Source organism: Palaemon carinicauda, chromosome 5 (assembly GCF_036898095.1).
Source record: "Palaemon carinicauda isolate YSFRI2023 chromosome 5, ASM3689809v2, whole genome shotgun sequence".
NCBI classification, from domain to species: domain Eukaryota; kingdom Metazoa; phylum Arthropoda; class Malacostraca; order Decapoda; family Palaemonidae; genus Palaemon; species Palaemon carinicauda.
This window is the reverse complement of record NC_090729.1, coordinates 75,455,626-75,468,064: the sequence shown is the minus strand read 5'-3', so window position 1 is coordinate 75,468,064 and position 12,439 is coordinate 75,455,626. Positions and strand designations below refer to the sequence as shown.

Here is a 12,439-nt window from a genome sequence, read left to right as displayed (position 1 = left end):
ATCATTCTGCCCAAACGGGCAAAACTCTTGCCGACCCCATGGCATAGAGGTTCAGTGACACTGAATTCGCTGACAGAGACGGAGAGATGGTAAGAGCGAGGCGCGATATCCTTGGCTGATCACGGAGATCGTGCAGGAATCGGCATCGGGAAGCTGTTATCCGGATGAGTAACCTTAGGCGTCCTCCCAGCGTGAGACCTGCAAGGGGGGATTGCCAATCCTAGAGTTTGTGAACTCTGCCGCTCCCTCCCGTGCTATCTGTCCCTGACAGGAGGGGACTGCTATTGGACACCCTGTCTTAGCTGCCGTAGCCGGTCTGATAACTTAGGCCGACGAGGCTGAAAGGAGGCGCTGGAGGCCTGCAGGGTCTGGAAGAAAGCGCCTTGGAGGAGTGAAAACAGAAGTCGACTTCCTCCGCACAACCGCTGTCCATGTCTCTGTCCTTGGGCACAAACAAGCTCTTCCCAAGGATGGAAGTGTGTCTGAGCTTGTCGACATCCACGGATGAGAGGAAGCCCTCGGTCAATGCGTCTAGATGCTCCAACATCGAGTTTGCCCGCAAGTTCGAAACTTGGCGACGAAACGCCAAGGTGCTTGAGCCCGAGAGGAGGAAAGTACCCATGATCTTCCTGGAGCTTCCTTGTACAAAACCTCGGGTCGCATCCGAGGAGGGAAAAGACCTGGTAAGCCCCTTCCACGAGATGGAGAAGAGGAAGGGCTAAACCAGTTACCCCTTGCCCAATGGAGAAACCTCGAACGGAAAGCTCCCTGGCAAGACCCTTCCAGGGAATGACGAGGAAGGGCTAACCCAGGTTCTGGAAAGAAGAATGTTGCTCAGACCTCCCTGAAGATTCTTCCTGCTCTTGCATGTGCCATGCTCTGCGTTTACGGGGTGAAGACCGTGTTCTGGAAATACGCTCCTGAAGACTCGCCAGGCTGGCCGTGTTGCGAAACCCCGACGGGAATCGCGGTCGCAATCGCCCTGGCGCTCGCGAGATGGTAAATCAATGGTTTGCGCGTGGCCGAACGTGGAAGCGCAGATGCGCGGGCACGCAGGAGCGCAGACAAAAGTGCGCGAGGGAGCGCAGAAGGAGGGCGAGCGTGGTAGGAAGGGCGAGAGCTGGTGGTCGGAATCCGAAAGTTCACAGGCGAGCGATGACCCGCAGGCGAGCAATGGATACTGCAGGAACCGGGCCGGCGTTCGCGCGACGGAACACCGTCGGTTCGCGCGACGGAACACAGTTGGTCCGCGCGACGGAACACCGTTGGTTCGCGCGCGGGCGAACATTGGAGCGCATGTGCGCAGGCATGTGGCCGTGCGGTCGCGCGGGTGAGCGCAGGCGGTCGGGAGACCGATGGCGCGTAGGTGGGCGATGGCGCGTTGACGAGCGATGGCGCGTTGACGAGCGATGGCGCGTTAACGAGCGATGGCGTGTCTCGGCGAGCGATGGCCCGTAGGCGAGTGAAGGTGCGTTGGCAAGCGATAGCGCGTCGGCAAGCGATGGCACGTTGGCAAGCGACGGGGCGTTGGCGAGCGGTGGTGCGTTAACAAAACGCTAGCGCGCAGGCGAAGAATCGCGCGGGCGCGTAGGCGATCGCTGACGCGTAAGAGACTAGGGATGGTTAGCGCGCATCGCGCTAAACAGAAGGCGCGCAGGTGCATCAGGAAGGTGAGCGCTGAAGCGAGCTGTCAATCAGGCGATCCTGGACGGTCAGAAAACAAAAACCGTTGGCGCCCATTGGTGCGTGGCAGGAAAGGGCGCGCAGATGTGCGCTGGTGATTGAAGAAAGCTGGCGCACAGAAGGACAGAAGTAAAGGTGAGCGCTGGCGAGCAGGAGGAAGATCTACGACAAGACTCAGCTACCGGAGATCGTCCACAGCAGGCGAGCGCTAGATCGCTACTGATGGTGTCCAGGGGACTTGAAACGCGTGGAAGATCGATGGCGATCGTTTACGCAAGGAGATCGCTGACGAGCAGGCGAACGTTGATGCGTCAGTGGTCGCTGGCGAGCTGGAGATCACTGGCGAGCTGGAGATCACTGGCGAGCTGGAGATCACTGGCGAGCTGGAGATCACTGGCGAGCTGGAGATCACTGGCGAGCAGAAGAGCGACGCGTGGAATCCTGAGCGCGAATCAGGAACTGGAAGCGCAGGTGCGCTCTGACGGGCAGGAGATCTAAGGAGTCCGATGGCGCGCAGGGCGCACAACAGGAACAACAGCAGTGGGCGATGATCATCAGGAGAGCGCTGACGAACAGGAGAGCGCTGGCGAACAGGAGAGCGCTAGCGATCAGGAGAACGCTGACGAGCAGGAGCGCGCTAGCGATCAGGAGAACGCTGACGAGCAGGAGAGCGCCTGTGCACTAACACTGAGGAGAGCGCCTGTGCCCTAACACTGCAGAGCAGGGGAACCCTGACACGCAAGGGAAGCACCCCCGTGGGAGGCAACCCTTTGCCCCGAAGGGACCATTGTCCGTCGGAAGACGAGGTTAGACTGCTGTCCAGCTGCACCAGGGGCGGAAGGTCAGGAAGGCGTTGGAGATCGATCCCCGGAGAGATCTAAAGAGGAAGGAGCTGCAAGCTGCATACGGAGATTCAAAAAGGCGCCTCTTAGCACCCTTATAGGGAGATGGGAGGCCCTTACGACGTAGCGGACGGTGAGCCTTATGGCGAAGGCGGCCAACAGCAACAACAGCAGAAGAGTCCTCCGAAGAGGAGTCTCTATGAGTGTACTCCCCCGCGAACGAAAGAGAAACACTTCGTAGAAGAGACGGGTCAGCCAGTGACCTAAAAAGAGCAATCCTCCGAAGAGGGGCTCCTGCAGTTGCCCAGCCCCTTGAGCGTAACTGCAGGTGCGACCGCTCAGCACCAAGAGCATAGTCGCACGAAAAAAAGGCAAGAGGAGAACCCCCCAAAGGGGAAAAACTCAAGCCTGGACAGGAAAACTTCCCTCGGAAGGAAAGTTACCCACCCAAGGAGGCGAGCCTCCTGAGTGTTCTAAAATGAACTGGAGAGCTGTCAATCGTCACGGGAGTACTTCCAGGAGAAGGAGACACGCCCCTGACGAAGATCTATAGGGGAGGCAGCAACATCCGAATCCCCAGGCCTCAACAAGACAGCTCACTCAGTTGTCACGTTACAGAAACGAACCAGATCGGTAACTGTGAAAAATAAAAACAAAAATCATTAGTTAACATTCATTCCCCCGGGAAGGCTCCGAAGCGGAATCCCGTGGGAAAAGAACACAAGAATTACACGACAGGCACGTGCCCTCACAACCACTTACACTCACGGAAGGAGAGCTGTAACCAACACAGAATTATAACAATTATAATTATGTAACTATGTAATTATGTAATTTAAAAATAAATGAACACTAAATAAAGAACGAAAACCCCGAAAGGAATCGTTCTACATAAGCTGAAAAATCAACAAATACAATTAAATTCATAAACTAATTGAGACAAAACGTACGGCGTAGCAACCCCACCCACACGGGAAGGAAGCTACTCAGACGTAGTAAAGGTAACGTAGTAAAAGGGTGAACGACCTCAAAGAGAGAAAGACCATAGTCAAACTCGATCGCGACCCATGAAATTACACCGTGGTGGCCTAACTGCCGAGGGCTACACAGAGATATCGTACACTACACACACAAGCACGAATTCTGAAAAGGAAACTTACTGATTTCTATACTCAAATATATACATAAACACGAAAAAATGTTTACATTTATATTGAGTAAAAGAAAAGTAAGTGATTAAGTAAAGACAAAACAAATAATGGCTGCCAAGCGAGGACAAAGACAGGCACGTCTGTCCATTGTCCGAGCCAAAAGTGAAGTGAGACATTTCACCGGTGTTTGAGGGAGGGAGGGGTAGCAAGCTACCCCTCCCCCTACCCCTGCTAACTAGCGCGGGGTAGGAAACCCTCGTTAAAATCTAATGGCTCGTCATTTCAGCTACGCCGAAAGTAATACCCAATGTAAATAGCGTGGTTTGTATTTCGGTTACGGAACAAATATAGGTTACGATAAAAATTTGATACAAAATTATTTGGATATCCGGAAAAACATTCAACAAAAATTGATAGACAACTTTAGATCCTTTGAAATTTAACCATGAAAATTTAAGCTCATTTTTAAATACAAAGAATTTTTCAAAAGGCTGAAGGAATTTCATGATGATCCCAATTCCACTCTTTGCAGCTAGACCGACGTCGGTTCCTCAGAAACGCCAACTCTTGTTAAAAACATTGATCTCGGATTCAATTCCATTTGGAGCGGCATCTTCCCTTATGAAAAATTGTTGTCTCGGGGCTCCCGCATTTTCTCTGCAATGAAAAAGTTTCTGAACTCCAATCCATGACGTTTTTCTTCTTCCGATGCATCTCAAGCTTCCAAGGTTGCAAAGGGGTTGATGCAGAGCTTTCAAAACTGGCCTTATTTGTGCAATGCAGCCTAGGACGTGAAGCTTACAATTTCCTTCAGAAGTTCTACATAAGACTACGTTGATCCATGAGTCCAGTTCATCTAGAACCGCAACACTCTCTACAACAGCATGAAGTATCTTGCCTCCATCATTTTCTCCTTGGTGAAGCATCCTCTGCGCTTCCACCCAGGATGTCCATGCATTGCCACTTCTAAATACAGTACTTGGGCATGTTACTCTAGGTTTACAATGAATAGACAATGAGTGGCGTCCAAAAATCGAAGATAGTTTCTCTTCGGACAGATTGTCCGGTAAAGTTTTACTTAATTACAGATTATCATTTCGAACAGTTAATATATGTTTTCCTGTAGTAAATAACGTGATTTAACCGAATTTGACCTTCATTTCAACCGCAAACAAACAGAACAACCAGTTCGACTAACTTCAAGTAGCCGAACTGGTTGTTGTTGTTAGGGTTGAAATGAAGGTGAAAACCGGTTGAATCACTGTTAAAATGTTTAAATATAAGGTATTATTGTAGTGTACTGTATTACAGGGCAACGTTACCTGGGAAAAAAACTACTTGTTCTTATAGAAAAAATTACCCTCTCTTCGAAAATGACACTCGTTCCCGTCGCAAATGAATAGTTTCATAAATATAAATATATATATATATATATATCTATATCCTACGATAATGGGGGACCCCCCGTGGGAACTCAAGGTTTTGGGTGAGGAAAACATACTGGGGAAACGATATATATTCGTAAAACAAGCCTTTTCTTCTCTATACATTACCTTCTTGAATGTATAATAAACAGAGGAAAATACAAAACAGTATAGCTGGATAAACTTTGGAGGCGCCGTTGCAAAGACTATGTCTCATGAAAAAATACAGTAACCAGTGCTGCCAACGTGTAATGTACTGTAGATCAAATGTTAACGTATCATGCTAACATTAGCAGTGTTTTTCATTTAATTTTTCTCATTCTACTTGCCCGTTGTAGACGCTCTTGTACGTACGTTTGTACATAGCAGGTTTCGACTTTCTGCGCAAAAACCCCGCCTCCCTGCGCAGAGACTTTTCCCCCACCAATAGGATTTCTACTTCTCTAATCGTGAAATATAAGTACTTGTCTCTCTACCAGCTCTGCTCAAGTCTATTACTTGACTAGTTATGTAATACCCTCGTATACATATTACGTTTGACCCCAGTATTACTCGTTTTATTATCTGATACCTTATAAAATCACCTCATTTTACATACCCATCAAATATTATTTATCATACATTCCATTTTATCATTTTGTTATTACCTAGTCATACCCAGATTTCACATAAATACTTGCTCTGGATAAGTTTCCCATTCTGTTCATTCATGTTTACTCTCTAGACTCCGTTGCTTTTCCGTTAACCAATGACGAACCCATATGTATGTAAAGTTTGCACAGGGTGGTTAATATTTCCCTAAACCCCCCCCCCCCCCTTCCAACAACCCCTTTTCCATTGAAACCTTTGCCCAAGTCAGGTCTTTGTTAGTTCAAGTGTCGTCTTTTGCGTATTTTACGATCTAAGTATTAGAAAATTGTAACTGCTTCAGTAACCCATACTTGAAACTATTTTGGTGTATTCCAATGCTGATAATATTCTTAAATCACGTAATGTAATATACCAACTTTTACAGTGTTCCAAGTGCAGTGCTAATCTAAGGCAAAACACTTAAGACACCACAGACTCAGTCACAACACCCCCGTGACCCCTAAGTTACGACGTCACGGTCATAAAAGTAAGCCATTAATTTCTTTAACTTTAATGTGTTAGTTTTATTATATTTTGTTAGAGTGCGAAGCTCAGCATTACCAATTGGCTATGCATATGAGGGTGACGTTTTATTTTCCTGTGATTGTAAGTGAGGAACAAGAACCATTATATTTAACGTTGGTAATGTTAGTGTAACATTACTAATGTTAGCGTGCGCAGCTCAACATTACCGCTTGCCAGTACATACGAGCTTGATGTTTTATTTTCAAGCGAGCGAAGCGAGCTAATGGCGAAACAAGAACCATTATATATAATGTTATCGTAACAGTACTAACGTTACCGTAACGTGAGTGAAGTGATATAACAAAGGGCATTATATTGGGTTTGTGACCTGGGAACTTCTAGGTTAGGTTAGGTGGGTTTGTTAGGTTCTGTACCCTTTTTGTACTTTTTTATATCTTGTGAAAAGGGCATATGGAAAAATTCTCTAAAATACACACGATAATAATACCGTATCATTGCTAACGTTAGTAATTCCACTGTAACGTTGGTAACGTTGCTAATGTTACCGTTCACAGTACATACGTGAATTACGTGACACCGAATTTGAACAAGTCATTATATTTAAGTAATTTAACAAACTATACATAATAAAAGATATTATATTTAATAATTTTAACACAAAATGTATGTTTTCCTGTAGAAAATAACGTGATTTAACCGGTTTTCACCTTCATTTCCTCCGTAATAACAGCAACCAATTCGGCAACTTAAAGTTAGTCGAATTGGTTGATTTGTTTGTTTGCGGTTGAAATGAAGGTCAAATTCGGTTAAATTACATTATTTACTATAGGAAAACATATATTTTCTGTTCTAAATGACACCCTGTAACTTCCATCGTAAAACACGCAAAAAGACCTCACTTGAACTAACAAAGACCTGACTTGGGCAAAGGTTTCCACGGAAAAGGGTATGTTGGAAGGTGGGGGTTGGGAAATATTAACCCGCCTGTGCAAACTTTCCATACGTATGGGTTCGTGATTGGTTAACGGAAAAACAATGGAGTCTAGAGAGTAAACATGAATGAACTAGAATGGGAAACTTGTCCAGAGTAAGTATTTATGTGAAATCTGGGCGAGACAAGGTAATAACAAAATGTATAATGGAATGTGTGATAAATAATATTTAATGGGAATATAAAATGAGGTGATTTTATAAGATATTGGATAATAAAACGCGTAATCCTTGGGTCAAACGAAATATGCATATGTGGGTATTACATAAAAGGAATGGTATAGTTGTACTGAATCAAGTAAAATACTTGAATAAACCGGGTGAAGTAGAATACTTGGATGTGGCGGGTAAAATGATGTAGGGGAAAAATGGGGAGGGGTTATAAGAGAAGAAGTAATCCTATTGGTGGACGCAGACTTTATGAGCAGGTGGAAGGAGTTTATGCGCAGAAGGTCGAAAATTGATATGTACAAACAAACGAACGAGAGCGACTACAACTGACCCGTAAATCTACAAATAAATAAATGAAAAATATACCGTTAGTATAGGATATAGACAATTAGTGTATTTTTTCATCTGTTTATTATACATCCGAGAAGGTAATGTATTGAGAAGAATAGGCTTGTTTTATCATTATATACCATTTCCCAAGTATGTTTTCCCCACCCAAAACCACAAGTTCCCACTGGGGGTCCCCCATTATCGGTAATATATATATATATATATATATATATATATATATATATATATATATATATATATATATATCTGAAACAATTAATTTGCGACAGGAACGAGTGTCATTTTCGAAGAGAACGGACATTTTTCTATAGGAAACAGTAGTTTTTTCCCTAAGTTACATTACCCTGTAATACAGTAAAATAATACCCATATGGGAACTAACGATAGAAAAAAGTATCGCAAGATCAGTAAAAAACATTAAAATAGATGTCACATATAAACTATGGAGAGAGACTCATGTTAACGTGTTCAACATAAAAACATTCCCTGCAAGTTAGAAAGAACTTCGTTTTTCTTTTCATTCACATTCATTTCTATAAAGTTGTTATGCATTACTTCATTTAAAAACAAAATACTTACTCACTCATAATAATAAGAATCTTCACTTAACCAATTCAAAGTATTCTTACTTGATTTGATGGGTCAAACATCAGGGATGACAAACTTCGGCCAAGGGCTGGCACCATTTGATTATCTAAAACATATGTTAAGAGTACCCGACGAGTACCACATTGATAACCCTTTTATTTGCAACAACATCGGAAGCCCTACCAAACTTTCATGATAAAAATGGAACTACATCTGGACATGTATTCTACTTCACTCTAATTAACTACACAGCACCAAGAGTTCTTGGACTCCCACTGACGGTCCGAGTGCGTCGACGTGAAGGTAGCCAACATCCCCAGCAAGTGTTACTTTAGCATACATTCTCTCTCTCTCTCTCTCTCTCTCTCTCTCTCTCTCTCTCTCTCTCTCTCTCTCTCTCTCTCTCTCACAATTAGTAATTATATGATAATGAGAATCTACTCTCTCTCTCTCTCTCTCTCTCTCTCTCTCTCTCTCTCTCTCTCTCTCTCTCTCTCTCACAATTAGTAATTACCATATGATGAGAATCTACTCTCTCTCTCTCTCTCTCTCTCTCTCTCTCTCTCTCTCTCTCTCTCTCTCTCTCTCTCTCTCTCTCTCTCTCTCATAACGAAGAAATGACTAAACGCTTCCTTTAAGCGTGTACAACAATAGTCAAAATATTACCCAAGTCTATTAGACTGAAATATTTTGAGAGCAAACGTTTAAATTAAGTGCAAGCAAATTTGGTACCATTGACAACAGCACCAAGGAATTGTAGCTGCCCTGTCAAGTAAGACATTTGTACGCCAACGTGTATGTGGTTACTTTACAGCGTATCTACACTATGACAACAAAGCCTCTGAACACATATGTTGCCACAAACCCATTACCTCGACTTTTTATCTTATTGCCATATAATTGACATAGCAAGCTATATATTGTTTTGGCGAACGAATTCAGTGTCTTTTAGTTACTTATCCTGATATTGGTAAATTGGCATCGTTGTATATCATATAAATTCAATTTCATAATATACGTTTTCTAAACCGCCTGACAACTACTGCCATCTATTGAGTAAATGCACATCATATAAACAACCCCTTTAGAGTGTACTACGTAGGAATTTTTAATGAAAACCGGTTGAAACAACATTCAAATTATAATTCGCACAAAAATATTCCAAGCTACTCAAAATACTAAGACTAATTTTCATAGAATCAACATTCTCAAAAGACTTAAGTGACAGAAAAGAAGTCCGCCTCGGGGATGAGTCATGCAGAGAGAGAGAGAGAGAGAGAGAGAGAGAGAGAGAGAGAGAGAGAGAGAGAGAGAGAGAGAGAGAGAGAGTAGAATCATTGTACCCGCAAATTTATGAACCATCCTCCTGTTTTCCTGTAGAGTCTGACGCCGGTCAGACTTAAGTGTGCTGTTGATGGCTGTACGCTTCAATTAATGATGGCGGCGACGAGACGATAATATAACTAATTAAGTCACTTTTTGTTCGGCTATAAGGCTTGCACGATTTTCATTTCCGCAAGGCAGCGTAACACTGGAATTTGGTGCATTTGGCTTTATATTTCCGCCAGCAATGCCAAAGAGTGAGCGATCTTTTTTTGGTCCTTAAATTTATCAAAACTTATCTCATGGCATCATTGGCTTACGAACGACAGAGCAGAGTAGGGAAAATTTCTATTGAGAAAACTGTGGTGGATTCCCTTAATTAATCTTGATAGAGCAGTAGATAGGATTCCCTTACTCTTAATAGATCAGTGGATAGATTTGTAACAATCCCAATAACTTTACAGTTAAACTTAGACGAATCCACCACAAGGCGTTTATCTCTAATTTAATTGAGTTAGATGCAATGTAGTTATGTAATCAATGTGGTTTATTATTGTATTTTTATTTTCTATGAGAAATGGCTCCGTAATATTTCATCTTTAAGAACAGTTTTGTTCTTCCGTAAGAATACGTGTAAGCATATGTGCAAAAATTGGTTTCATTATACTACCTCATGTAATATGCCACATATATAAATATATGTAATACGCTTGCAATACTCCATTTTCAATCCTGCTCATCTGCTAAGTTATCATCTCATAGTCACATCAAATATATCAAGCTGGTAGGGCTCCATTTAACCTCTAGTGACGCCACTGGACTACGGTTTCTTGTCAGTAGTCAGTTATTAAAATTGTGTGGAGTGTGGGGATCTGTGGGCAAATTTTGAAATGTTAACAAATAGGGCATGCATAAATATTCATAATATCTGTGCCTTGTCCTTGCTACTTACAAGAACCAAGTGTGAGCCCTGTGGGACATAGGTGCAAACGCTGCCGGTGGTGTGTCAGATTACTGTCAATGCGTGTCAATACTAAATTCAACTAATGCTTACTAGAGCTGGCATTGCATTCCAATGTGGCCAATTTTGCGAACATCGCGTGTGCATTGCATAACTTAGGCGTGTGCACAGCACGAACAGAGCACAAACTGATTCACTCTGCGTCCTTTGTAAAAAATGAAAGGACAAAAATTGTGCAAGTGTCAAGGTGACTTAATTAATCATCGAGGACCATGCTTCCTTCACGTTAAAGGCTGTTATCCTTATACTGTCACACGTGGAAACCCTGTGCCCTACAGGACATATGCCTAGAAGGTTTGTTTGCCGTATAATTTCTTAGTTATTTAGACTTTAGAGTATCACACACATTCTGCATTAATTGTCAAATCCAAATTATCAAAGCACTTTATTTTCATTATTTCCAGGTTCAATTCTCTTATTGTTCAATTTGTCAACGTCACGTTTCTTCCATAGACAAATGAAAAAATTTAAAATCTTTATGAATCTAAATATACTACACTAATTAAACACTATCACTTCATCACGTAAATTACATATTTGTAAGTACTCATTAAATTATTATTATTATTATTATTATTATTATTATTATTATTATTATTATTATTATTAATTGCTAAACTACAACCCTAGTTGGAAAAAGGAAAAATAGCCCAGTGAGGAAAGGAAACAGGAAAAAATAAAATATTTTAAGGGCAGTTACAACATTAAAATGAATAATTCCTTTATAAACTATAAATGCTTTAACAAAAGAAGATGAAGAGAAAATAGATAGAATAGTGTGCCCTAGTGTACCCTTAAGCAAGAGAACTCTAACCCAAGACAGTGGAAGACCATGGTACAGAGGTTATGGCACTACCCAAGACTAGAGAACAATGGTTTAATTTTGGAGTGTCCTTCTCCTAGAAGAGGTGCTTACCATAGCTAAAGAGTCTCTTCTACCCTTACCAAGAGGTAAGTAGCTACTGGGCATTTGCAGTGGAGTAGTTAACCCCTTTGGTAAAGAAGAATTGTTTGGTAATCTCATTGTTGTCAGGTGTATGAGGATAGAGGCGAATCTTTAATGAATATGCCAGACTATTATGTGTATGTGTAGGCAAAAGGAAAGAAACGTAACCAGAGAGAAGGATCCAAACAAACTTTTCCACCCACGCAAAAGGACGAACAAACACACACGTACACACAGACACACACACACACACACACACATATATATATATATATATATATATATATATATATATATATATATATGTATATATATATATATGTATATATATATATATATATATTAGCTAAGCTACAATCCTAGTTGGAAAAGCAGAATGCTATAAACTCAAGGGCTCCACCAAGGAAAAATAACCCAGTGAGGAAACCGATAAAATAGTATCCCTGGCAGTCTGAGTATACCCTCAGGCAAGAGAACTCAAACCCAAGCCAGTGGAATACCCTGATACAGAGGCTATGGGACTACCCAAGACTAGAGAACAATGGTTTTATTTCTAATGTCCTTATCCAAGAAGAGCTGTTTGCTATAGCTAAAGTGTTTCTTCTACCTTTACCAATTATGCCAATTAGAAAGAGCTAGACTTTATCATCCAAGAGACCATGCATACTTTAGAAGCATGTATTCAACAACTGTCCATATCCATGTAATTAACAAGCGAATGGAAAATTCAAGAGTATGGCACACCACTATGTATGACATTTATAGACCATGAGAAAGTTTTTGATTCTGTCAAAACTTCAGTAGTAATGAAAGCCCTTCAAAGGCGATGAATG

The 12,439-nt window shown here is 42.3% G+C and overlaps 1 protein-coding gene across 6 annotated transcripts in view; it reads right to left on the bottom strand.

Moving 5' to 3' along the window:
* LOC137641340 (uncharacterized) overlaps positions 1-12,439 on the bottom strand; it is an 826,722-nt gene that overhangs the window by 378,106 nt on the left and 436,177 nt on the right. Inside the window, exon 1 of one of the 6 annotated variants that reach the window (XM_068373800.1) lies at positions 8,308-8,632. The exons of 3 other annotated variants lie outside the window; for them this stretch is intronic. Coding sequence is in view for 1 of the 3 variants with exons in the window: in XM_068373799.1 (XP_068229900.1) it covers positions 8,358-8,414 (57 nt within the window). In the remaining 2 variants the exon portion in view is untranslated. Of the gene's footprint in view, positions 1-8,307; positions 8,633-12,439 lie in introns of those variants that run through there. 2 more of the 6 variants (XM_068373801.1, XM_068373799.1) reach the window with 2 other exon arrangements.